The sequence below is a fragment of the Corapipo altera genome, unplaced genomic scaffold (assembly GCF_003945725.1).
Source record: "Corapipo altera isolate COAL_440 unplaced genomic scaffold, ASM394572v1 0, whole genome shotgun sequence".
In the NCBI taxonomy this organism is placed as follows: domain Eukaryota; kingdom Metazoa; phylum Chordata; class Aves; order Passeriformes; family Pipridae; genus Corapipo; species Corapipo altera.
In genome coordinates, this window is record NW_020884872.1 from 8,113,442 (window position 1) to 8,139,652 (window position 26,211).

At 41.0% G+C, this 26,211-nt stretch overlaps 1 protein-coding gene across 2 annotated transcripts; it reads left to right on the forward strand.

The window, feature by feature from the left end:
* The first annotated feature begins 884 nt into the window (after positions 1 to 884).
* On the forward strand, positions 885 to 26,211 carry SRPX (sushi repeat containing protein X-linked). 2 transcript variants are annotated; one of them, XM_027635933.1, is made up of 10 exons: positions 885 to 985; positions 7,202 to 7,261; positions 13,162 to 13,353; positions 13,963 to 14,139; positions 18,934 to 19,060; positions 20,470 to 20,591; positions 21,275 to 21,454; positions 21,900 to 22,033; positions 23,353 to 23,474; positions 25,746 to 26,211. In XM_027635933.1, exons 1-10 carry the CDS (start codon positions 916 to 918, stop codon positions 25,924 to 25,926), a joined length of 1,365 nt encoding a protein of 454 aa, XP_027491734.1. In that variant the 5' UTR covers positions 885 to 915; the 3' UTR covers positions 25,927 to 26,211. The 2 variants fall into 2 exon arrangements, with proteins under 2 accessions (XP_027491734.1, XP_027491743.1); XM_027635942.1 differs by lacking the exon at positions 7,202 to 7,261 and having other exon boundaries at positions 916 to 985.

Below are 26,211 nucleotides of genomic sequence, written 5' to 3' on the forward strand. Positions count from 1 at the left end.
ACAAAAGGAGGGGCAAGAGAAACTTCCATTCTTTATTGGACACAGCAGGGAATAGTCAGCAAAGACGAGGTACTTAGCACCTTCTCTGCCCCAGTCTCCAACAGTGAGATGAGTAATCCTCAGAACAGTTGGCCTCCTGTGCTGGTAGGCAGGGACAAGGAGCAGAATAGACTCCCTGGAATCCAGAAGGAGGTAATTAGTGACCTGCTGTGCCACTTAGGTGCTCACAAGTCTATGGGACTGGATGGGATCTATCCTAGGGTGATGAGGGAGCTGGCAGAACAGTTTGCTTTAGGTTAGGTTGGACATTAGGAAGAATTTTTTCACGTAAAGGGTGATTAGACTTTGGAACGGGCTGCTCAGGGAAGTGGTGGCATCAGCTTTCCTGGAGGTGTTTAAGAAAAGACTGTGCGTGTCACTCTGCACCATGGTCTAGTTGACAAGGTGGTGTTCAGTCACAGGTTAGACCCGATCTCAGAGATCTTTTCCAACCTAAATTGATGCTGTGATTGCCTGGGAAGACCTCCGTGACAGACTCGCTGTCCCAGTCAGCTCGGTGCCCTCGTTGATGTCGGGCCGGCACAGCAGGTCCGGGCTCCGGGCACATGGAGGAGACCCCACACCTCCCCTGGGCCAGGACACCACCAGCGGGCTCCCAGAGGCCACATCGGAGGGGAGTGAGCCGGAGGAGCCCCTCGGGGAGCAACGCGTGGCACAAGAGATGCCGGAGCCCCGTGGGATCCTGCTCGCTGCCGGTCTCGGAGAGCCGGGGCGGGGGGGTGAAGGAGGAGGAGGAGGAGGAGTCTCCGGCGGGCCCGGGAGCCGCTCGGAGAATGTCTCCGTCGCATTCCTCCTCCTTCTTCTCCTGCCCCTTTGCCGCTCAGCCCTGGGCCGGGAAGAGCCGCCGTTCGGAGCATGGGGAGCTGCTGGCTGCGCCTCGCCGCGCTGCTCGCCCTGGGCGCCCGGCCCAGCCTGGAGTACCAGGGTAGGGAAGGGCAGGAAAGGGGAGGGGACGGGGCAGCGGGGCTAGGAGCACTCCGGGGGGCGCGGGGAGCGGAGCCGTCTCGTCCCGCTGGGCCGGGGGCGGGGGGCGCGACATGAAGTTCTGATACAGAAATATCATCACAGAGGCACCGCTTTTCCCCCGGAGTGAATGCTCACCTCCTTTTCCTGTGCCAGAATTTTGCAGCGGCATAAGCTCATACTTTCTCAGAATCTCCCTTCAGGGTTCTTATTAGGAATATTAAAAGCCAAATGACCCATTATGTTAATAACATAAAAAAAAATACACTAAGGTAGACAAAACAGTGAGTTACCAGTCCTGTTTCCTGACATACTTTATTTCATGCTCTAAAGTGCTCTTTGGGTTAAGGACAGTTTACAGAACCTGAAGATATGGCCTTATACACAAGAGAAAGGTTGTTGTAAAATGATTTTCTAGAACATCTCTTTTAATGCTCCGCTAAGCAATGTCGCTATGTGCCACTTATAGGCATCTATTTAATACCTCCAGGGATGGTGACTCAACCCCTTCCTTGGGTAGCCTGTTCCAATGCTTTTGACAACCCTTTCTCCTAATGTCTATTTTAAACCTTCCCTGCCATGACCTGAGGCCATTTTCTCTCATCCTATTGGTTTTTACCTGGAAGAAGAGACTGACCCACCCCTCACTACAATCTCCTTTCAGGTAGTGGAGAGCAATGAGGTCTCTCCTCAGCCTCCACCTCTCCAGGTTAAAAACCCCCAGCTCCCTCAATCACTCTTCATAAGACTTGTGCTACAGACCCTTCACCAACTTCTTTGCCCTTCTCTGGACATGCCCCAGCATCTCAATGTCTTTCTTGTTATGAGGGGCTCAAAGCTGGACAGTCACTGCCCTGGTCCTTTTGACCTCACTATGACTGATACAAACCAGGATGTCATTTGCCTTCTTGGCCACCTGGGCACACACTGACTCATATTCAGCCACTATTGACCAAATTAGTGATATATTTGAGACTTCAAGTTTCAGTAGATCATAAACTAGAACACTGACTTTTGCTGCAAATTTTTACAGTATCTAACTCAACTTTATGTAATCCTTATAAACTCTGAGCAAAAAGCATAAGAAAGAAAAAGAAGGCTGAAGAAATTCGATGGTATAACGTGACAACAGTATCGCCTAAAAATTTGAACTTCTATTAATGGATTCTACAGGATTATAAGTACAGTAGATATGAAACTCTTCAGTCTATCTGGTGCTAAACTAGGGAGCACAGCACTTCTGTTCAAAGAAAAACCCCTTATTGGAAGCTGAGTGTTGTAACCTCTTGTACTTAAGTTCCTGAACTTGTCCTGTCTCAGGGCAGTGGACTAAAAAGTTTCCGGTTGGTTTAATGAACTACACTGTTGCTGTCTGTTGTCCATGCAGGTAATCCCAGCAACACGGGTCAAGGTTTTACACTGAATAACTCTGTGAATGTTTATTTGTGGTTGCAGACTTTAATGTTATGTTTCTCACTTAACAGTGCTTTGTTTTTCCTTTTAACCTTTTTTAAAAGAAACCTTTAAGTCTTCTGCTGGTACTGACTTTTCTTTTGTGAATTTCTGTTATAATTTTAAAACTTGTGTTGCTGCTGCTTGCCAGAAATAAATGATCCAGTGAGAAAATGCCTGATTTCAGTTTAGAGAACATGGAAAGTTTTTTTTGTTGTAGAGTCAAGGTGGCTAAGCAATTATTAATAGCTCTTCCATTCTGGAGATCTTGGAGGTGAAAAGGTAGAATGGCAAGCTTGTTTTCCAGTTAAAGTCTGTGTAATATCTGAAAGGTTTTACTGTGGAGGTTACCCACCTACTAGAGAGATTTTGTTTGCTATGGCCTGAATTGTCATGCCGGACAAGTTTGGCAAAGTTTTGGATCTTGTCTAGAATAGTGTCTTTTTACCTGCTCAGGGATCCATGGTGCACAAAGTAGTAATGTAGTTAAGAAAGTCAGGTTTTGAGCGGAACTGAGGGACAGCAGAAGTCCTGCTAAAACTTCACCTATCTTTTGTCTTCTCTGGCTTGGGAAAGACGGACAAATTGTTTGTGACTTCAATGTAGCAATGGAAGTATTCTCCTATCAAAGCTTTTGCAGACTTAGTAACAATCAGGCAAAGGGGAGGATGATAAGATCCTAGAAACACAGAAAGTATCTTGCTCAACACCTGTTTTGCTGAACAATTGTTTTGTTCAACACACGTGTTGTGTGCAAATGTGGACATGTCATTGTAATCTGTGCTCATTAAAGAATGCAGCTCCACTTCCTCCCCTTTCTTTTGAGCTGACCAAGGCCCCTGACCAGGAGAGCAAGTGCTGGGCTGTAAGTGTGGATTTGGAACTGTGGGGAGAAACTGAGAACAGCAGCCTCCACTGGGTGTATGTTGTGGTGCTAAAGCAGAGGAGTACTTCATGAGATGTTTGATGTTGGACGTAAACATCTGTAGTCAATTTTGGGTGGGTTTAGCATTGAATAACTGGTCTCCTTGAGGCTGCTAAGATCACTTCAGGAGATACTTAAGTGTTTTGCTGAATGAGAATGGGCTTGAAGTCTAGTGTCAAGACATTTGGGATGGATTTGACAACCACAAAACACAGGCAAAACTGATCCTGAAATGGTCTGATTTTGGTTTTGCACAAATGAGTAACTTTTGTATATTTGAGTGTCCCATTTAGCTTGCCAGTTTGAACAATAAAAGTAAATGTGTCATCTTAATAATGAATTTCTCTTGTACAAGGACTTTTATTTTGTCAGAAGGCTTACTGGCTTACTGTCATAGCTTCTCCTGCTTTCTCTGGCAGTTCTATGATGGGTTTATTCAGCACAGACTACTGAGCTCACAGTGACAGATATCTGCTCTGTGTTTTTTACTAAAATTCTTACAGTTTCTTTAAGAATCTGCACCCTAATACAATGTACGTAAAGAGAAATATTTCCTACACATCCCATTTATACAGTTATAAAAATATTTGCTGTGCGTCCCATTTATACAGTTATAAAAATGTGGTGATATTTTGTGAATGAAGAATTCTTTTTTCCCCTAACATAGACAGAATAATCTAAGTTGCAGATTAAATTAAAAATGAAAGTGTTACTTCATGCATTTTTCTTGCCATCTACCAGAACAAAGTCTACAGCTGTTTTTTACAGGAAGCTGCTATACCCTGGGCCATGATGTGGGACATCTGCAAAGCAGCTCGTTCTTGTCATTCTTCCTCAAATACCCAGTTTCTGAACTGTGGTAATTTTAACACTTCCAACGCAGAACAATGCTTTGTCCTTACATGGCTCAATAGCCAATTTTGAGCACCTGTGAAGCAGAAACACTTTGATTTATGGCTGAGAAAATGGAGATGAAATGGTGATTTGCTCAGGGTCACTGGTGGAGTGGCACTAGTGGGGAATGAGGTGGCAGGTCAGGCCTGGTGGCTGCCAGGAGAGCAGCTGTCTGCTGACACGGGATGGCTTTGTTGGAGGGCTGCTGTGTAGCTCAGGTGTACAGCCTGGTGTGGGTGGGTGAATTTGGAGAGAGGTAGGGGACAGAGTGCCAGGTCCAGTGTGTGTCCAGTGCCAGAGTGAAGAAGGTCATGTGGAGACAGGAGAGAATCTGGCACCTCCGGGTGAGGTGGTGCTGCTGTGCCCAGGGCAGTGATGTGATTGTGGTGTAGATACGTCATACCAGAACCAGCCCAGCTCTTCAGAGACAGCCCTTGGGGTTAGACTGGTTCTTCATGGCATGGTCCAAGGTTGGCGGGTGATGCCCAAACTGTCCTTGGTGCCCCCAGTTTGTTCAGGCTCTGCTCTGTGTTGGCTGGTGGGCTCCCTGTGGGAGCAAGACTGCCCCAGAGCAGGGCAATGACGACCTTTCTTGTGTCCCCAAACCAAGCCTGTTGTGGTTATTAACAAAACATTGCTTGTTAAGAAAGAGACACAACTTGCTTCTCATTTTGAGCTAGAAAATGAACTGGAAATTGGAGATGTCAAGCTCCATCAACAAAACCTCATTTCAGGGCAGAAATTATTCAATGAATAACTCTTTAAGGCCAGCTTTTGTTAGAAGACGTTCAAGAGCCATTATTACTTCTTGTCTAAGGATCATTATTTCTTGTCTAAGGAAAGGTAAATATACAAGAGCTCATATAATTCTAAGATTTACTAATTTTAAATGCTAAAGTCATTGCACACGAAATTTTGGACAATTAACAGTTTTTTAACCCTCAAAGTGATTAATTAGCTAAGAGTATCCCAGTTTTTGACAGAGAAAATGATATTTAAGAGAGGTGTTCATTTACATATCAAGGTCTTCACAAAGCCCTCAGGGATCACAACTTGCTCTTTATGCAATACAGTCAGGCTTCAAGTGCAAAAAATTTTGGTTTTATGTTCAGAAGTTTCTCAGATGTCAGTATTTAGGCATCAAAAATTCAACCACAACAATAAAAATAAAAAATCCAGAGCAATGACTTCCAAATGATAGGAAACCTTTGTTATATGTAAACCACTTGATTTCAGAGGAGAAGCTGTTGAGAAGTTCACTTGATCAGGTCCCAGCTCAAAGCTTTCTGAAAACTGACGTAAGGATTCCCAGTGATAACAGCAAGTTTTGAATCAGGCCCAAGGTGAATTGTAGAGGTTTGTTACTTTTATAGCACACATGAACACAACTTTCCAGATTTTTCATGTTCACATAACTGCAGTTTTGGTGCAAGAATTTGGTCTGATGTGGAGCGCATGGATCTACCGCTTCCCTGCAGTTCCCTGAAGGAGCTGCCCAGTGCTGCAGGCTGGTGTGTCCTGGGTGCCAGCACCCAACATGCAAGTAACATGATGAGAAGGGTCCTGGGAGATGCAGAGTCTCATCTTTAGGTGGCCAGAACCCTTGTGAGCAGTGCTGCAGCTGGTGCTGTGGAGGGCACTGCCCTTCTTTAGACCAACCCTTTGCACTAAAGCTACCCCTGTGAAGCAGCTACAGATACATAAGCTGGGTTTGCTTGAGTCCAGTAGAGAAAGAAATAAAGTTTCACTGTTTTCTGTGCAGTTTATTTTATTTTTTTTTAATAAGAAATAGAGTCTAGCTGCAGATGTGTCATTTGTGCATGAAATTACTAGCTTATTGAGGCACCTAAGTTATTTAATTTTGTCTAACTTTAGGCAGCAACTTGTACAGACCATGGTCTCATATGTCAGCAAACGGCAGTGAAATACCCCCATAGCTGTAATTTGAGATACTATGTATGAGAATGTCCTGTAGTATAGTGCTGAGACCCTGAGTACCTGCCTGTTGCATGCAAGGTTTTTAGAAAGATTTTTCAAAGGGGGAATTTGCATGAGCCCTTCTTTGTAGAAAGGGTTTTCATAGTATTTAGACTAGACTTCATGCTCTGAAGCCACTGATTTTAAATAAATGTTGCTTAGGGATATTTTGAAGCCTTTCTTACCAACTGCTGGGTTTTATTGGTGGATTACTTGAATAGTGGTGTGCTCCAAATGGTTTCTGGTTTTTAGAAAGGAGTTTCTACCTCTATTTTAAGTTTTTAGCCACTGCACAGGTTTTTTAAAAGTACAGAGTATATAAATATATACAGTATAGTATTATACTGTAACTTTATTTGAACAACTCCATAAAAATTTTTGACACCAAACTGTGGTTTTGATCTGAATGTAACTTATGTTTGCAGGTAACATACCTCCGGGTTTTGTTCTTGGTATCAGGATCATACAGGTTGTTAGAGGGTTGTACTTGAGTTATGCATATTTTACTTCTGCTGTTTGGCCTGATGGCTGTTAACAGCCACTGACACTAAAGAACCACTTTATAGTGAAACCTTTGATGTGCCCCCTCACCTGTACCTCCTCTGTTCTCTCTGCTCAGTAGATCAACTACCTGGCAATTGGGCTTTCTGTAATAGGAGAGCTGTGTCTTGACACGTGCAACTTAACATTGCACAGCATTGCTCTAAGAGCACTGAGAGAAATTTACTATTTCACCTGATCATCAAATCAATTTGCCTCTTCCAGGTTCACTATAAACTGGGTCTGCTATGATTGAGCTTCAGAGAAGCCCACGCTGATGACATTGCATAGATTATTGCATCCTAATCTTGCATGTCTTTTCTCAAATCTTTCTTTTAATTTATATTTCCTTTCTTGCTGCAGTTTTTTTTCTCTTATTTTGTATTGTAGGATCGGGATACTCACCCCTTGAAGATGACGAGGATGTGTATGCACGCAATAGATATAAAGGTGAATGTTTTGCTTATGTGCTAAAGAGGATCAGCTGGTTGCTGAGAGAAAGCTTCGTTCTTTTTCTTTTCCTGGATCAGAAAATCTTGGCGATCTAGCTCCATGTTTTTTCTCATGGATTTTTATATCCAGATTTAATTTCTACTGTTTTTAACAATGGAAATTAGACCAAGTGCTGATCACAACTCTCTTATGCACCCAAGTAAGTAAATTCTGCCCTACCTTTGCTCCGGGAAGATCGAGTTGTTAAATCATGAAAATCAGGAAGAGCTTCTCTTTCTTCTTCATACATCCCAACAAAACCATCAATGATAAGCTGACTCAAAACCTGAGCTTACTGATGGTGATGTATAGAAGTATGTGCAAGAGAACTTGATTTTCATTACTTTTTTTTTTCCATAAAATTGTTTGGCTTTCAGGTTAACCTGCTACCTGAAATACCAAGTGTGTTTAAAAAATGAATGTGTACATTCAAAAAATAAATTAGTAGCTGGATGAATGAATGGACTGTCATGTTTAGAAAGCAAATTCAGGTGTTCTTCCCTGTTCTGGAAGACTTTGCTATTCAGCAAAACTAAGACCTTTTTTTACCACTACCAGTAAATCTTCCACTTGCTATGTCCATTTTCTTAAAAAGTCTGCTTCTGTCTCAATACCTCTTTCTTCTGCCAAAATCCCTCAGGAGCCCAGACAGTAAAGAAACTTGGCATTTAATTTGTCACTTTAAATGGTAACTCCGATTTTTTTTGGTAAGTTGATCTGTGGACATGTTAGAGTTGTAATAATTTTTATTACTTGAAAATAGTGGTGATTAGTGTCTTGTTGTATGTTACTGATTCTCTGCAAAGAATCGATGGACCGTGTAAGAGGTAAGTCATAAAGTAATTCAGACATTTATGAACAACAAAGGGGAAAGCACAGCTGTTATGTCTACATTGCTGTTTTCATAAATGTCTCATGTTCCTTCCAGTAAAATACTTCAGTATAATATTTTGCTTTCTAACACATGCACAAATAGTTCTCTAAAGCTTTATTTAGGTAAACTCATTTTTCTTTGCCTTTTAACATGAGGTCCTCTGCAGACACATAGAAAAAGAATTCCAGAGACCATGAAGATAAATCAATGCCAGTTCATGCCAGGGCAGGCAAGTAGTTAAAACGTGATTTCTTTATAATTTCCTTTTATATGGTGATCCAAAATGAATTATACTCATGTCAGCCAAAATGTCACCAGGGTAAGTGAAACACAATGACTCATTCACACAGATATTAAAAACTGCCCCAAGTTTGGAAGCACTACTGCCAAATGTTGAGGACCAGACAATGTGAATCTAAGAGTGTAAAGCATTGGAGTAGAAAAGGCTCGGTCTTCATTAGCATACTTCTTTATGTTGGCTTTGAGGGAAAGGGGTGGAGAAAGACAAAGCAAGAAAAATGGGCTGTGTAGTAATGTTCAGAGCTTCTCCTCAGATGTCCAGTCCAGTATTTTGGGTGTGACCCATTGCTCAGCAAATAAAGCTTCCCAGTAACAAATAACTAAATGGATTTTCTTAACTGATGTTAACATACATAAGCAGCATTGGTTTTCTTCTTTGCACACATACTCACTAAACATTGCAAGCAAGCACGCAAATTCATCCTCTTTGACATCTGCAAACAAAACATTGCAGTTTACTGGGAGGGGTGAAAATCGACCTCCTACTAAACCCTTTTGTCTTCATCTGGATGTTTGTCCACTTTCTCAGCTTTCCAGAGAAACATAGCTAAGATTTTCTGTGCCCACAGCATTTTTAAAGAGTTTTCCCCTTCCTCCCTGGTGAACCTTCAGCTCTGTTGGCTGGTGTACCAGCAAGCAACAGCAGAGCTGGTTACTTTGCCTGCTGCTTGTGAAGGAAGTGCTCAGCTGAGGCTGGTGTTTAGGCAGGACCAAGGATTTGAGGGAAACGATGCCCCAAAAATGCTTTCCTTCCTACTACTTGGCATGGCTGGCTGTGATCACATTTCATGAGAAAGGGCTTCCTGCGTACAGCATTTCCTTTGTTTATCACAGCTGAAGTACCACTGCTCTGGTGATCCTCATTCTTAATGGGTTTTCTCAAATATTGTACTGATCAAACAGTAGCCCCAGCTGTAGAGGGAGTACGGGGACTTCAACCTTTTCTGCTTGCTGCCTGTTTTTCAGTGTTTTCAAACACAGCATCAACCCCCTGAAATGTTTTACTACCAAGTGATAATTCAGGCTATTGTGTCACTGAGGAAATTTCTAGTTCTTTCTAGTTTGTGCTAAGGTGCAAACTTTTTATTAAACAAAGAAACAGTACATAGGTCCTAAAAATTCAAATTTCAGTTAAGTGAACAGAGGCTGGTATAGATGGTGAAGTTTCAGAAGAGATGCCTGGGAAATCTGTAACTTTTCTAATACCCAAAGCCTTCAGGAACATCACTGAGCTTACCTTGAGGCAGAGAACAGCTTTGTGACCTCTCAGGGCTCCACAAAGACCTAATATTCTACAAGTACTTCGTGTAGCTGCTTGGCCTTTGAAAAACCAATATGTGCTTTCACTAAAAATCAACAAACTTTGATCTCAAACTTTGTTGTATCGTTTGATGTGCTTTTTAAGTTAGTTAGGGTTTTTTCCCAGCAGTATCGTTTGGTCTAAACCCAGATATTTGGCCCTCGTAAACCCTGCCTCACCCAATTCCTTTTAATCACAATCAGTTCTAGAGTATTATAATGTTTTAGATCAAACAGATGTTCCTCCTAAGTTCTGCAAGTTATTTGCATCCAAAAGCATGTCTGCTATTGTTTTTCTTTCTGACAGTATCATTTAGTCCAGTTTAAGATGTATTTTACCCCTCCCTAAGAGCCTTGCTTTGTTTCTCTCTGTAGACCACTGTAGCTGCAGTGGCACTACAGGAAAGGCATTTTCTTTTTCAGTATTGTGTTTGTGCATTAAACTGCATTTGTTAGCTGTTGGCCATTTTTTCTTTTCAAAATATATGTGCAGCTGTTTACTCAGGGCAAGTGTGTTTGTAAAACCACAAAAATTGACAGAAAAACTCAGGTAATTTGCAATACCTGAAAGAGCTGCTTTGCCTTTTTTATTATTATTATTAGCCTGTTGATCATGTTGCATAGCATATTTGTCTTAAGACCCTTTACAAAGGAAATCAGCATTTAGATGTGCGTTTAGAGTTTATACATGTGGAAAACCTGAGGCATAAATATCTTGAACTGATTTGCTGAAGGATTACCTAACCGGTTGGGGCAAAAGCTCAGCCCAAATGAGTTCTCCCAGTTCTGCCCCTTCAGTCATTGTTGTCTCAGTACCTTCAGATTTAAACCCTTCTGCAGAAAAACTGAGGTCTCCTCCTTAGTGAAGGAGATCCTACATGCTCGGGCTTGTAAATAAATGGAAGTTTAGGGTGTCTGAGCATTAGAAGAACAAGTGAGACAGAAAAGCTGGAAATTGTGGGCATGAGACCACTGAAGGGGAGATTATAGTAACACTGTTGTTAGCTCAGGAGTAGGAGGATTTCTCCTGGAGGTGAATTGTGTGGCTGAGCCAGAAAGCTGAACTGCACTCTAACCCTACACTGCTGGGTGCTGCTAGACTGGCCTGCTTGTGTCCTGAGCCTCAGTTACTGTGTATTTGGTGACACTGGGAATAATGTCACTCATACATCTTTGTGAAGGGCTTTCATGTGTATTGGTGAAAGACAAAAGTAAGCATGTCACCGTAAAATATGACTGCTTCAGAAACAGACTAGTCTAGAGGAATGTGCCCTTGGTGTAGCACAAAACTTGATAATTAGTATCTGTAGATGCTCTTTGTGTTTACTCAGGACCAACACAGCAAAATACAGATGTAAAATGTAGTTTCCATTGTGAAAGTGTAAATATGTCCTAGAGACATTGTGCTCTGAATATAAATATCCCACGTATGAGAAATAAAACAGGCTGTATTGATTTTTGTTTATTTATGTGTGGAGCTGATCCAAATAGTGTAGGAAAATGTACATAACAACTACAGGAATCAAGAGCTAGAAGTGAATATCTGCCAAAGATGATCTAGAAATTATTTTTAAATGTCTCTTGTGACTTTGTGAGTATGAAGGCTAAACACAGCTACTGCTGTGTTTTGTTTGTTTGGGGGCTTTTTTCCATCTTTCTTGCAAAATTCAGGATTTTTTTTTGTGTCCCTCCTGCATGTCACACATTGTCACACAGGATTTCAGGACCTGTCCTCTTTCTCTTTTTGCCTTGCAATCCCACCCTCCATCCCTCCCTCCTTCTCTCCCAGTATGTCCTTTTCAAACTATGGAACTGAGAAAGGGACAGGCTTAGTCACTCCTTGTGTAGGAAATTCCTATGAGAAGCTGCCCATTTTCTTGGTGCACCCTGTTGTCAAAGTTAGAAAAAAGGATGTGAAACTTTGGCTGGGAAGGGAAAATCTCTGTTTGATACTTCACCAATCAGCATCAGAGTATGATGTTAAGAAGATGGTACCCATATCCTGAATATTTTAAAGTGTAGCCCTGACCAGTTAATAAAGATGCAGTTTTATGTACATGTGTTTCCCTTTTCCTCATTAGTTTGGTAGGAACATTAGCTGTGAAGTCACAGCCAAATTCCAGCTTTCCTCTGACCTGGCAGACCCATCCATATCACTGTCCTGAATCCAGGAGCAACTAGAAAGTGGTACTCATACTTCAGACTACATTTCCATGATATTAGGTAAAGGTCATCACCCATCTTTGGAGGTCAAGAGCAGGACACATGATGTTCAGACCTTTGAGAACATTTAGAACTTAATTTAATTTTACACAGCTTGTGTTCCTGTTTCTGAATATGTGCTAAATAGATAGCATGCTTGTGAATGAAAATTGACGTCCTCTAAAGGATTTGACAGTAGTGCAGGGGTTTGTGCTGTAAAATATATGTTTTACATATATATGCTTTTGTACATATGTGTAGCCAAATGCATGTTGCCCTTGGAAGCTATAAATTACTACCAAAAAGAGAGGGATAAAGTCAGATTTTTCTGGAAAGCTCTTCACTTGTCTGTTGGATTGGACACTTGCCTCCAGAGTTAGAAGGCTATTTTATTTGTAAAGAGTATTTAAATGTTTCATTGTGGCACCACAGAACTACTGAGAACAGCAGGGGAGCAGCTGCTCTTGCACACTTCACACGTTTTAGTTCAGGTTTAATCCTGAGTGCTAACTTTGCAAAATTGGAGCTGTTCTTAAACACTGAACGGTTGTTCTGGCACATGGAGGATGTGTACACATGAGCTTGTCATTGGCAATATGATTCATGTAAGTGACATCCGTTCTAACTGTGGGAGACCTTGAACCATCACAGAGTTCTGCCAAGGCACTGTCCTTGCTGCACAAATTGTTATGGAAGATCTTTTTTTGTATGAGCACTAAGAGAGCTAAGTGTAGAAAGGTGGCAACTACAGCTAGACCAAAGGTGTCCCTAATGCAACCTTTTCTTGTTAAAGAGCAGTTAGACGCTTCTACTTCAAAACAGGAGGCAAAAACATTCCAGCTGTCATCAAACTGCCCACATGGTGGCACACTTATTCCATGTACAAAAAGCATGGTAAAACCCCACTTATCCTCTCAACCCCTTCCAATCTAATGGCTACAATCTTTAATGTTTTTCATTAAAAAAGAGCTGTCAGTCTTTGGAGGGCTGACATTTGGATGTGTAAAACTTATTGCACCTTCCTGCAACGTTCACCACTTTGAGGATTTGTGGCTTTTAAATTAAGATATTTCTTCCCATTTCTTTTCTGTGACCATGAATAAACAAAGCGATTTTATGTTTGTTTCTGAATGTTTACATTTTTCTAATTGTTATGTGTGGATTTTTCACTTCTCTGTGCCAGAAACACCATGGTGCTCGCCCATTAAAGTGAAACACGGTTATGCAAACTGCAGGACACCTCAAGGGGAATATTACAAGAATGTATTGGGCACAAGATGTGATATTCGCTGTCAAAAAGGCTACGAACTGCATGGCCCTCACCAGCTAATTTGTCAGTCAAGCAAACGCTGGTCTGGGAAAGTGCTGTGCAAACGTAAGTGGCTACGAAATCTGTGTGTGTGACTTGTGCTGCAGGTTCAGCAGACAGTAAATTTTCATTTGTCTTTGAAACTGATCTTTGGATTGTTATTGATTTTCAAAGGTTGATAATGTAATTGGATACGTATATTAGTTTGTGGCTGAGGATCTTACAGAGGTGCATGGCATGATAAGTATCTGAGTGGTACAAATGCCCATGGCAGATAGGGAATGTTTCATGAGTGTGGGATTTTGATTTGTGGAAGTAGTTTCATGGCAGAGTCATAAAGCTGCTTTAAAACATTACCCATCTTGGACTTCCTAAGTTGACACAAGTTGTACCAGTGTCTAAATGGGGTCTTGCATTAAAACATTTTCTAAGAGAGGAATAGGTACTTGTCATCCCTTTTCTCATATAAATGTTGTATTAGGCCGCTAATGCTTATGTAGAGCTAAATTTCAAATGCTTCTAATAAGAACAGTTTGGAAAAACCTCCAGCGGACAAGAATTTCTCCTGCTTGTCATTTGCCAGCTGCATCTTTATTTCTGTGTAATACCCCACATTCCCGTTACTCTAAAGGGGGGAAATAACAGGTTTCCAGAAGTCTTTGTTTCCTTTTCCAGAAAAGCGCTGCCCCACCCTGGCCATGCCGACCAATGGGGGTTTCAAGTGTTTGGATGGTGCCTACTTTGGCTCGAGGTGTGAGTATTACTGCTCTCCAGGATACCAGCTGAAAGGAGACCGGATAGTGACGTGCATGGACAACAAAGCGTGGAGTGGCCGGCCAGCATCCTGCGTTGGTAAGTAGGATACAGGGTCTTCATCCTGGGAAGTCCACATCCTGAGGTACCTGCTAGTGCCCAACTCCTGCAAGTAAATTCCAAAATGCTTTTTTATCCAGCTAATGGGGAGAAAAAAGCAACTGTCCCTCTTAAGGAAGCAGAGAACAGTTTCCAAACAGACGCAAAGTTCTGTCACTCAGTACTTTGTCCAAAGTGAGTATCCTTCTTACACACAAGCTCCAAGTATTACCATTTTAATAAAGATGAGGCTGGTGTAAATAGTCAGCACTTTTCAATGCTTTGCTGATCTCCTGGGTGACTCCCTGGTAGCCTGTAATTACTTTGCTGCTTTTCTGGAATGTTCTCTGTGCTGGAGTTCTGTCACACTTTCTGCAGCTTAATGATAAAACAGGTTTGAAACTAAATCCATTGTCTGACCTGTTGTTTTTCTTCCTTGGGATCATGGTCTCCAAGTATATCCAAGGAATATAAATTGATTGTAGTTACCAGCATGGTTGCAGCTAATTTAAATTTCAACCTAGTTCACGTTACTTATGCCAGCAATTTTCATTATGTAGTCAGTGGTCTCCTGGGAACCTCAGCTGGAATAAGTGTTTCTATATACATAAACCAAAAGAGAGATAAACAAATATTGAAATTTAACTTTCCTGACTACTAATGAAATTTCAGCAGATAGTGGAATCTCAGCTGCTGGCTGCCCTTTTTCTGGGAAGCCTCTGATAAAAGCTTCAGCAACCACCCACAAAGGGAAGTATTTTTTGGCAATCTGAATTGGCTACCAGTAATTTCAGCTTGTAGGTGGTAGAGTGTTTGTGCTCAGTGTTTTCTATGTAAGATAACTTGGTTTTCCTCAGAATGCCTGTGGCTCAGTTTAGGTTAGCAAATGGTTTTGGAGTCTCTCCACTGTGGCCTGATGTTCATAAAATTTTTTTTTCAGGTTTCCTGTTATATGGTGTTGTACAAATGTAGAAATGAGATGATTAGGTCTAGACTGTTTGTGGCATCTCTTGTTTTCGTTTACAAAACAAGCTTTGTCCTTCCCAGTAGTGTGGGCAGAGGAAGCAAAACAAACCCTTTTAAGTTTGGTGATGGTAAAATATTATCTTCTGTATTTCCTGGCAATTTCAGAACCTCATCTGTTTGCAGCAATGAGGTGTTTGTCACAAAAGGATGCTGTCTTGCAAAGTAAAGTAAGCAAGTATGTTTTAAGCAAAAGAAAAAGAGGCTAAGTCAACACTAACACTTCTTTTTTATTCCAAAAGGGTACCTATTGAAAAGGGTGTGATTGCAAGTCCCAAGTAACCCAGTAAAAGCAATGGTATGATATAAGTTCTGGTAGTGCCACATAGGGTGGAGAAAGCCCCTTCAAACCACACAGTTCCTATATGCACATAGTGAGGTATGCAGTTAGCAGATTTTTTAATAAGGTTATCTTTTGACCTCCTGATAGGTAGTATATAAAATTTCATGTGACTAAACATAATTCCACAATTTTTGGCATTGAATATGTAAAAAATTACTTCAGACCTGCACTTGAAATGCTCTGGGAAACAAGGGGCTTTCCTCTAACTTTTTTACTGTTCTGCTTAGCATTTTTGCACAAAATTATGTGGGCTTCACAGTGGAATAGTGAAGATCCATGTAGGATCTTCAATACTTTCATTGATAAAATAGGTATTCATTAAAAGGGCGAAAAAAATATATTTTTTGAATTACTGAAAATTAGGTAAGTTTTAGCAGTCACAGAAGTCCTTACAGATAGTGAGTACTCAGGCCTAAGAAAACAGAGCGACTGTCTACTGTCCTTCCTTCATGTTGCTGAAATAACTTTGATTAAAAAAGATCAATGTACAGCTGCTTTTGGTTATCTGTTAGATGAAAATGCCAACTTGAATAATACTTCCACTATAACCCTAGTGCACTGTAACATATATTGAAATACATATTTTCTTCTAGAAAATTGAAAAATGTCAATGTCTTTTCTTCTGGAAGGGTTTCCTTTTCCTGCTCATTCTATAACAGAGGTTGTGGTAAATGTTTGTCACCACGCTAAGTCATCCTCTTCTCATATCCTAAGGCTCTATTGATAGGTAGTTACTAACACCTTCCATCTGAAATAAGATTTGCACTCTGAGTCAGTAATCACACAGGACTTGATAATGGATGTTTTGAAATACAAATCAATCCCTTGTGTGGGCGGGTGGGGAGAGCAGGACAATGTTTTTCATTCTCATTTTTATGATTTCATCTCTTTATGCTTTTGATATAGACTAATGTTTTGAGCTAACTTCCAGCCATTTTTTTATGTCATCAGTAATAACATCATGTTCATGGAACAACAGACAGTTTACCCATCCCATACAGGCCACTGAGTAAGTAAGCAGTGGGCATTCAGAACCATCTCTCTGTTTCTTTCCTCTTGTCATCCCAGATTCACAAGCAAAGAAATGTAAACCTTTAGCAAACTGTGAGAAAGAATGTTAACAAGCTCTTTAAATTTTGTTGAATTTGTTAATATGGCCAATTCCTGGAGTATGTTTAAAAAAAAAAAGACAACCAAACCAAACAAAAAAACCCTCAAACCAACCAAACAGAAAAACCCACAACCAAAACCTAAAACCTGTTTGAAAACTTTGCCTTTTTCTCCACAAAGTTCAAAAGGCTAATTTAAAATGGAGTGTTCCACTGCTGAACTCCTGATGCCATGTCTGCAATGCCACTTCCCCACATGGAGCCAGAGTACCGGTTGCTGCTGCCAAATAGCCAAGAAAAATGACAGCTTGAAAGAATGTGGCTGAAAAGTACCATGCTTTCAATGAAAACTCAATCTCCACGACCATGATTTAAACCTTGCAGGCGAGAGTCTGACATTTAATACATAGCCCTGCTAAACAGCTTAAATAAATCTGCTTGGCTTTTCATTGGTTTTTCAGCACTGACATTGCAGTAAAAGCTAAGACTTGCTCTACCAAGTCAGAGACCTTTGCAGTGTGTCCTGGTTCCAAGTCTGCCCAGGAATACTTATTAAATGAGGGTCTGACGCTCCAGCACTTACAGGACAATTCTTCCCTCTGATAAAACCTCTCCAACAGTCAGCAACCTTGGGGGTTCCTCTGTTGGGGTTTGTTTTGGAACCAGTTTAGTTTTCTGACCTGCAGGTGGGCACCTTGCTCACATCATACATTTTACTGAAGGTTTTCTTGGCGTAGTTGTGTTTCAGTTTTGTCATTTGTGCATTGCCTGGATGGTCTCTGATCACCTTCTCTGCATTTAAACAGGCTGGGGGTTTTTTAGACCTGTCTTCCTTTGGCCAGGCTGTGCCCAAAGTGCTTAAGGTGCTGTAAATTGGCCACAACTTTGTACAAGGGAATGAGAAAAAAGAGCAGTGAGCATTGTTTGGTGTTTAACACATCCCAGTAGAGACTGCAGTTAGAAAACCTCTTTGGTGGACAGCTGTTTTCTCTTGACCTGTTTCAAAGCAGAGTTATTCTGTCTGGGTTTATTTAGTGCCTGTTGAATGCTAACAGGCAGATGAAATGACCAAAGCAAATATCCTCCCCAGAAATGTTTAAGTCCAGCTAAAAAGGCTGCCTGGCCCCTGGGTTCTTGGTGAGTTGGTTCCCCCAGTAACTGCATTGTTTGCCTTTATGGTATGGAAGTCCAAGCTAGTTCATACCAACCAGTCTTCTCTGCACTTAAGCTTAACGAGCTTTCTGATTAATTAAGAGTTTAAAGCACTGGGTTCTTAAATGCTGCTCTAGCTTTTATTCCAGCATCACATTTATTTGATTTATACTGTCCACAGTGGTGAGTGGTCACTGCAGTGAACTAATCAGAACCAGAAGCAGCCTTGGTGAGGCTGGGTTATTTCTTGCCCTAATTCAGGAATGTAGCTTTGTAGAGGAGGGCAGAGCTCTCACAGGCTGCAGTGTCAGCAGGTTTTCACACATAACTGGAGGGTGCTTTAAAAGTAAGGGAGTGAATAAGAAACATGAGGAATGGAGACAAAGTGTCAGGACTGGCTGAAGACAAGCAGCTGTGCATCACCGTTATCCTCCATCAGGGTCTTCCGTCATTACCACTGTTCCTTTGCTTCTGAATAGTAGTCACAGTGTTAAACAGACAAACAGTCTTTCAAAATGTACCTACATTTTCTTTTGTATTACCTGTAAGGCATAATTATAAGAGTTATTAGGAAAAAATCAAATGCAGCATTAATTTTCTGCAAAATTGCAATTGTGCCAGTCTTTTGTTGTTTCTTATTTTGCCATTACCACAGTAAGATTAACCAGTATGTTGAGCGTAACATGAAAAGTTATCATGCAGAGAGAAATGGACGTTAAGTGTACTTTAAAAATGCTCTTAATCACAATATCTACCTCGCAGACAAACAAAGAGAAGAATGCAGATAAACAGAACAGAAGCTTCTTGGATACAATCTTTGACATCCCTCCTTGAAGTCCAAAGGCATCCCTTTGTTGACATTATCTTTTAACTGATGTAAAGAAACTATATACTAGACGGTACTATACATACTGCATACTATGGCTATGCAAAGAAATTTGCAATAACTTGTTTTAATGTTTTTTTTGCATTGCAAAGGACTGATCATTGTCAGCTCTTACTCTTCCTACAAAAAGGTCCCATGCCTTGACTGGGACATCCCCAGTGTTGAGGAGGCCAGGTGAAGTCTAGGCCAGGTCCTGGGTTATGCTGGGAAAGAGCTGTGAAGAAAATGCATAGGTCCAACAGGTGCACCAGTGCCCATTTCTGTGACATTTATTTCAACAGATACTGAACCTCCAAGAATCCAGTGCCCAAGCGTGAAGGAGAAAACTGCGGAGCCCAACAAGTTGACAGCCAGAGTGTTCTGGGACACCCCAGAGGGACGGGACACTGCTGATGGGATTCTGACAGAGTAGGTGCAAATCTGTAGATGTTTGCATTTTCTCCTTCTTATTCCTTGATTAGAAATTCAGCTGATGACGGTGGCTGGGTACTCTTTCCCTGTAATTCATCCAAGATGCTTATTTTGACAACTTGGAGGTGAATTGTTCAGGAAGTAAATAGCAGATTGTTGTGGTTATTTTAGAGCTGATGTAATAAACAACAGCATTTTGACCTGTGAAATTTTCTGGAGCTCCTTTGTAGATCTCATAGTCAACAAGTTTTCTTACAGCAAGTTACCTTTTGTACACAATGGAGAGAGAGTAGTGCACTGGAGGTAGCAGTAGAAGCAAGTTTGACTGCCTTAAAAAAAAACAAGGTAAATTGTGGCACAAAAAAATCATCTTTAGCCTTCTTCCTGAACTAGTGCTGGCTACTGATGTCCCAGGGTTCTGCAGTTACCTTTAAAATAACATTCCTTGTTTGAAACTTTAGTAACTTTAAACTTAACAAAATTTCTTTACCATTTTTATGGTTTCACAGTCACATTTCCCAGAAGAGCAAGGTGTACTCATTAAGGCACTACTGCCTCTGATTTTCCCATTTTTATTATGCAGGATTTGTGTCAATCTGTTGAGATTATTGTAATGGTAGGAGTATAGAAAATCTGCTTCTTTCAATAAGCAAGTTACAGCTTTCAGTGGTGTAATAGTGGGCTGATTAAGCTTAAAAGCTTAAAGTTGTAAGCGTAAAGATATTCACACTTCATAAGAATAGAAAAAAGGTGTTGAAAGACACAATGGTATTGCCTTTTTATTGCTATAAATTAATAATATTAGAAAGAAAAATTCATTGTACAGTTAAAAACAATATTGCTGTAAAGGTCTGATCTAATAATTCTATGACAATTAACAGCATTAAAAAATTACACCTGATAAAACAAAAATTTTGGAAATGACAGAATAAAGAAATTCCGAAGTCTTTTTGCCTGATAGGAAAAAACAATGAGAAGTGTCCCATGTAGCCTTTGTCATACAAGTAACTTGTCAACTCAAAAGAGGCAAACTCTTGATTCTGTGGAAGCTTTTCCTTAAACCATATCTCTATTTTTATAAAGTCTTGCTAAACTGTGATGTTTACTAGAGTGTGCAGTGCTTTCCTTAAATGCCCAAGGTCCTGCAGCTCCACGAGTACATAAGCTTTTCAATTACATGGAACACTACTCGACCTCAGTGCCTCAATACTGAGGATATGTTTAATGTATCTGAATTCTCCTGTCTCATTTGCAGGATAGGGGCAAATTCCAGGTAAAAACGCTGCTGTGGATCACCACACCCTTCTGACTATCCCCAGTAATCGCACCATGTGCCTAAGAGTATTGTCTGTAGAAAGATACTGCTGAACTTATGAATGTCTGTCCTGTATTATCTCCTGTTTTAGTGTTATTTTGAAAGGCCTGCCACCAGGGTCACATTTTCCAGAAGGCGACCACAAAATCCAGTATACAGTGTATGACAGAGCTGAAAACAAAGGCACTTGCAAATTTCTTGTTAAAGTCAGAGGTAAGAATGTTGTTTTACCATTTAAATACAGTCACTGATTTGCATCTGGTTTAACAGGCAATTTGAAAATGTCCTTATTTCCGTATTTATCTGCATATGTATGCAGATATAAACTCTGTGTTGATACTGAAAGGGAGAATACAGTCTTGCTCAAGACCCTGGGGGCCAGTCTGCAGCAGGGTGCAGCAATCCTGCACACGAAGGAAGAGCTTCATTAATCACTCCTGCCTCCTGCTCCATACCCCTTCCTTCCTGCAACCTTCTTGCTGATACTCAGCTTGTGAGCTGCTGAAAGAAAGATGTAAAGGAGTTTTTTCAACTGTTAGTCACATCTGTCAAGCAGGGCTGCCCTTTCACAAGTCCAGATCTTCAAATCTGGATTTGAATCTACAGAAATGAGCCCTGTAGGTTTTGGCTTCAACTCTTTATGCTCCGTGACCTTTTGTCACTGCGATACCACAATCACGTGCATACACCTGTACATCTGTTTCACTTCAGTTTACATAAAAGATCAGGGTGGGGATTTGTTTTGGTTGGCTGGGGTTTCTAAGTACATACATAATACAGAAAGCAAACAGAAAAATGTCCTCAGTACTGGTATTTCACTGGCCTGTGGTGCCCTCCTAGCAAATGGTGATTCATGCCTTGTCTTTTTGTTTTTGTTGGTTTTCTCTTGCTTGAAGTCAGGCGCTGTGTGAAGTTAAATGCCCCAGATAATGGCTACATCAAGTGTTCAGGGGATGGAAATAACTATGGTGCTACATGTGAGTTCTCCTGCATTGGTGGCTACGAGCTGCAAGGAAGCCCAGCTAGAGTGTGCCAGTACAATTTGGGGTGGTCAGGAGTGGAGCCAACCTGTGCACGTAAGTGAGTATTTCACCACTTTACCAGGAGGACTGACAGAGCAATGGTTCTCAGGGCAGTGAGAATTTGGGAAGTGGGTGTGGGGTGGAATACAGCTGCAGCATCCCAGAGGTAGGAAACTTAAAATCTTTGTCTCCTCTGCCAATTTACACTCAGAGCTGAAGGCTTTGCCACTTTCGGCTGCTCTTTCCTATGGTGATGATGGTACCTCACAACTGATAGTTTGATTTAGCTCAAAGCTCTCTACAAAATGTCACATTCTGAAGCCAATCCATCAGCCAGAACAATTTACAATAAAATCGTTGGCTTTGATGAGGCCAGTATTTCACCCATATCTTCTCTATTATTGTTCCTTGCTCTTGTGTTTCTGCTGTCTAATCGTGCTTGTAGAAATAGATCTCTTTCCAGCATGCTCTATAACTTTTGTTTTCATTTTAATTCTAGCCATGAATATTAATGTGAATGTGAGGACTGCAGCTGCGCTTCTGGATCAATTTTATGAGAAGCGGAGACTGCTAATTATTTCAACTCCCACTGCAGCCAACTTCTTCTACAGGATGCAGCTGGGAATGCTGCAGGTAAAACACACTTAAGGGGGGGTGGGCAACTATTTTTTTTTTCTTTAAGGAAAGACACAAGAGGACAAGCTCCACTGTCGGATATAAATCCACAAACTTCAGCTGTTATATTCCAGCCTGTGGAGGATCTGGCTGAAACAGTTGTGGTTTGGGATTAATCCTTTTCACAGGAGTTTGAGTTGAAATATCTCCCCAGTCTCTAACTCACCTTCAATCTGGATTGTGCTGCTTCTGATTAACCAGTCACTGAATCCCAGGCAATTCTGCCCCTCCCATCATCCACAAATTAATTTAATATTAATTTGCACTCAATAATAATTCCCTCACTCAGCTGCTAAAGAAGTTGAAAAAAACCCCAGCCCTCCAGCACTTCAGTGGATGCAGTTCATGTAAGTCAGGCTTATGGAATTTGTAACTACAATGTGAGGAAATGTGAGTAGCTTCAGAAATAACAAGTGCACCAGCAAACAAAGGACTAGAGACTCAGCACAGAAATCATCTAGTGCTGGAGATAACACTGGAGTATTTTGTTAAAAAAAATTAAAACTTATTGTAATTGTCTTTTTTAGGTGTTGTAATTGCGATGATCTTGCTAGCTTCTTGCTAAGCTTAGAGATATGTCTCCGAAATGTATCTGTGTTCTCAGGGAAAGAAAGGAAAGGAACCAGTCCTGTATTGTTTCACAGCATCAAGTGCTTTTATCTTGTTTTTCTTCTTCTCACAACTGTAGGAAAATTCAGTATAAATAGTCATTGGGATATGAACAGGATTATGTTTTTAACTTCTGACTTAAGTTAAAGTTGTATATAAGAAAAAAAATGTTTTTTTCCCCATTAGATAAACTTGCAAGAAAATTCGGTATATTTATCAAACTGAAATAGTTTAAGGTACTAAATTTAATGACTATTGTACATTTTCCAGTGCTTGACAGTGGGCAAATAAGTTGGTATGAAAGAATATTTTCTGCAGTCAACTTCTATTTCACATACCTTGCTTTGATTGACAAATTACAAGATTACAGGGCTTAATACCCTGACATCTTTTCACTACAAAGAGAAGTTTATATATTTCTAGGTGGCCCCGTGTGTTGTTTTTGTTGGAGTAGCTAAGAATCTGTCATTCACATTGCCTGCAGTCTTGAGGCTCTAGTTCTTTGCCATGAAAATTAGAGGGTTTTCAAATTATGCTCTCGATTCAGTTTAAAACATCTCACTAACATAAGAAGATGGGACTCTGTGAACACTTGCTGCACACTCCACACATCTCCCTGTTCTCTCCCTGGTAACTAACATACCTGTTTCTTCTTTTAACCCTTCCAGCCAGCACAGTGTGGGTTAGACCTCCGACACGTTACTGTGGTTGAACTGGTTGGTGTGTTCCCAGCTCAGATAGGAAGAATAGGTGTAAAGCTGCTGCCTCCATCTCTTGCCCTGCAACTCAGGTAAAGGAACCTCTCACTACTGTATGTTGTGTTTGCACCTTATCATACAAAATGCATTGCTTTTGATTCCCTGCATCTTACTCTCTAAATATCCATATTCTATTCTAATGTACATAACTAGACACTATAAGGTAGATGTTGATGAAAATGCTTTAGGATTAGTTTGCTCTCTGCTCTCTGTGTGATGGCTACTGCAAATTCACAGGCAAACAAAAATATAATAACAAATTTAGTATTTATTTAATTTAATTTATTATGATTTTAATATCCCCGTATTCATGTGATAGGTCTATATTTTTGGGTGCTGCCACCGAAAACACTGCAGGCATATCTGTATTTGTACTGGAGTTGGTCTGATGCAAACAGGACAGGCCACAGCCCCTTTGCCATGGAGCAGCTACCAGGGCAGCCCCAAATGGTAGCAACAGCCCATCCTCTCTGTACCAGCAGTAATCCTACGGACACTGGTGGTTGTGGCCAGGCCCGAAGGGGAAGCAGTGGTGGCTCTTCGAAGGCCCACATGTAGGAATGATGTGGGCAGTATTTCAAAGAGGAGATTATCTCAGCCTCCTCACCCCAGCTGCAGCATCAGCAGTTTTACTGAGGTGCCTGAACTGGTTTGACTTGGGTTTAGACTGGCAGAGGTTTGGTTTTCAAGTGAAAGGGAGACTTCAAGTGTCAGCATTTCCACGGGACAGGAAGACAATAAAAGCCAAAAGTGAAACAGTGGCAGGGAAAGTAGTAGTTATTTAGAAAAAAAAGTCCAGGACCATTTTAGGCAACATATTCTGTGATATATGCCTGATGAAAGAGAGTTAGTTTTAGTTGGAGACAGTGCAAATTGCTGACACATCAGAGAAGGGTTTGTTTTCTATTTTAAAAAAATATTCTCTATAAAAAGAAAAAAGAGAGCACAAAGAATCTCTCTTTACTTTTTTGAACAAAAGTACTGTTACTGGACTTGAGATGGTTTTCTTGTGGCTCTGTAGAAAATAATAAGCTCTCTTAACACCTCATCCCTACTCCCCTGCAGCCTTTAATGGAGCTACATTTCAGAAATCGGTATGGTAGGACCTGCCCTGCACTCAGTGAAAGGTAGTTTTCCATTGATTTTTTTTTTTCTCAGCTGTTGCTTAGTGTGTGAATTACAGCTTTCCAGTTCTAGAAGGCACTTAAATCAATATGAAATGCACATCTTGAATAATAACATTGACCAGAACTGGGATTTCAGTAAGCTAATGAGCACAGGTACCCTAGTTAAACCTTTGGAAAGCTCAGAAGTTTAGCATTTGGATTTTTAGAAGGTAAGCATTTTCCTCAGGTGATATGAGGCACAAGATGAATGTAGTTTTCTATCACTGTTGCTTAGCTTTAATCTTTAGCTTGAATTTAATAGCCAAGCTCCCTAATTGCAACAAGACCATGCCTAGAGAGCTCAAACTTGTTAGAAGGCTGAGGGAGATTAATTTTGAGACTTCACACCTTTCCAACACCCCTCGTCCCAGACTCTCTTCTTCATGGCAGCTTTTCTGTCCTCATACCATTTTCTCTCATGGCTGCCTCAATTTATTTGCCCCACACTAATGATGGTGACTGACAGTGTGTCTGAGGATCATCCCGTTCATTATCCCTTCAAATCAAAGATGAAAAGAGCAGTGCAGATAAGATTTTGTTACTCCTGCACCTTCAGAGGAGCTTAAATGACCCCTTTTACCACTGTGGAAGAAAAGGACTCCTCCTTGATTAGGAAGTGGCTTTTGTTCTCCTAAATTGGAGTCACCACCAAGTAGATGTCTGATTTGGTAAAAATGAAAGCAGACTCCAAAAATTTTGTCCTGTGTTTTTTAATTGTGATTTTATACCATGTGGAATCCAAGAAAGGGAATAATCTATTTATAGCTCTAGCTTCATCACAATGTTTTTCCTTAGACAATGTATATACTACTTTTTTGCCTTACCTTTTTTCACTCTTGTGATAGCAATAGGTAATGGCATGTGCTCTACTTAGTCAGAGGTCTGAGAAGAAAACAGAGCTGGGTGCAGTACCTTGACCCATCCCTAAAGCAGAGGTACAGCCTGCAGCACATGCAGGCACCTTCTCTTTATCTGACTCCTTGTTCATGATGCTGAAACAGAGCAGCCTCTGTGCAGCCCCCTCTGACCATCCCCACCTTCCTCTGCTCAGAATCAAGAGGCTGGTTCTGCCCTTTGTTACTTGGAAGTGCCCAGGCAGTAGGTGACAGGCTTTAACAAAAGTTCCTTACTTTTCAGGCTGCTGCTGAGGATCCCCCATTACAATTTCAACATCGTGGTGATGGACAAGCACGGAATGGACAAGGAACGTTATCCTTTCCCAGCAACACCAGCTGAGCTCTTTGCCCTTATTGACAAATTTCCCTTGAGAAAAGATGAGATGAAACTGCAAGCAGAAATTGGTCAATCATGTCCCTAATTCAGGATTTCAGGGCTTGCAGTTGTCAGTGAATTTTTTTTAATTCACATAATTCTCTCCTTGGTGCTACACAAAGCATGGCTTTTTTAATCACTGATGTGATTTTTTGTGTGTATCAGTAAGTCTGTCCAGCCGTGTAGCTGCTCTGCATAGAAGTATGCACGATGCTTTTTTGTACTTTCAGTCATCTTTAAATCGTAGAATCACAGAATGGCCTGGGTTGGAAGGGACCATAAATATCATCTAGTTCCAACCCCCCTGCCATGACCAGGGACACCTTCCACT

What these genes read in the sequence shown, in the direction of transcription:
- SRPX (XM_027635933.1), top strand. Translation starts at nt 916, where the DNA reads ATGGGGAGCTGCTGGCTGCGCCTCGCCGCGCTGCTCGCCCTGGGCGCC. An exon ending in TGGGAAAGTGCTGTGCAAAC is followed by an intron (nt 13,354 to 13,962) that starts GTAAGTGGCTAC and finishes TTCCTTTTCCAG; the next exon opens with AAAAGCGCTGCCCCACCCTG. An exon ending in GCTGATGGGATTCTGACAGA is followed by an intron (nt 19,061 to 20,469) that starts GTAGGTGCAAAT and finishes CTCCTGTTTTAG; the next exon opens with TGTTATTTTGAAAGGCCTGC.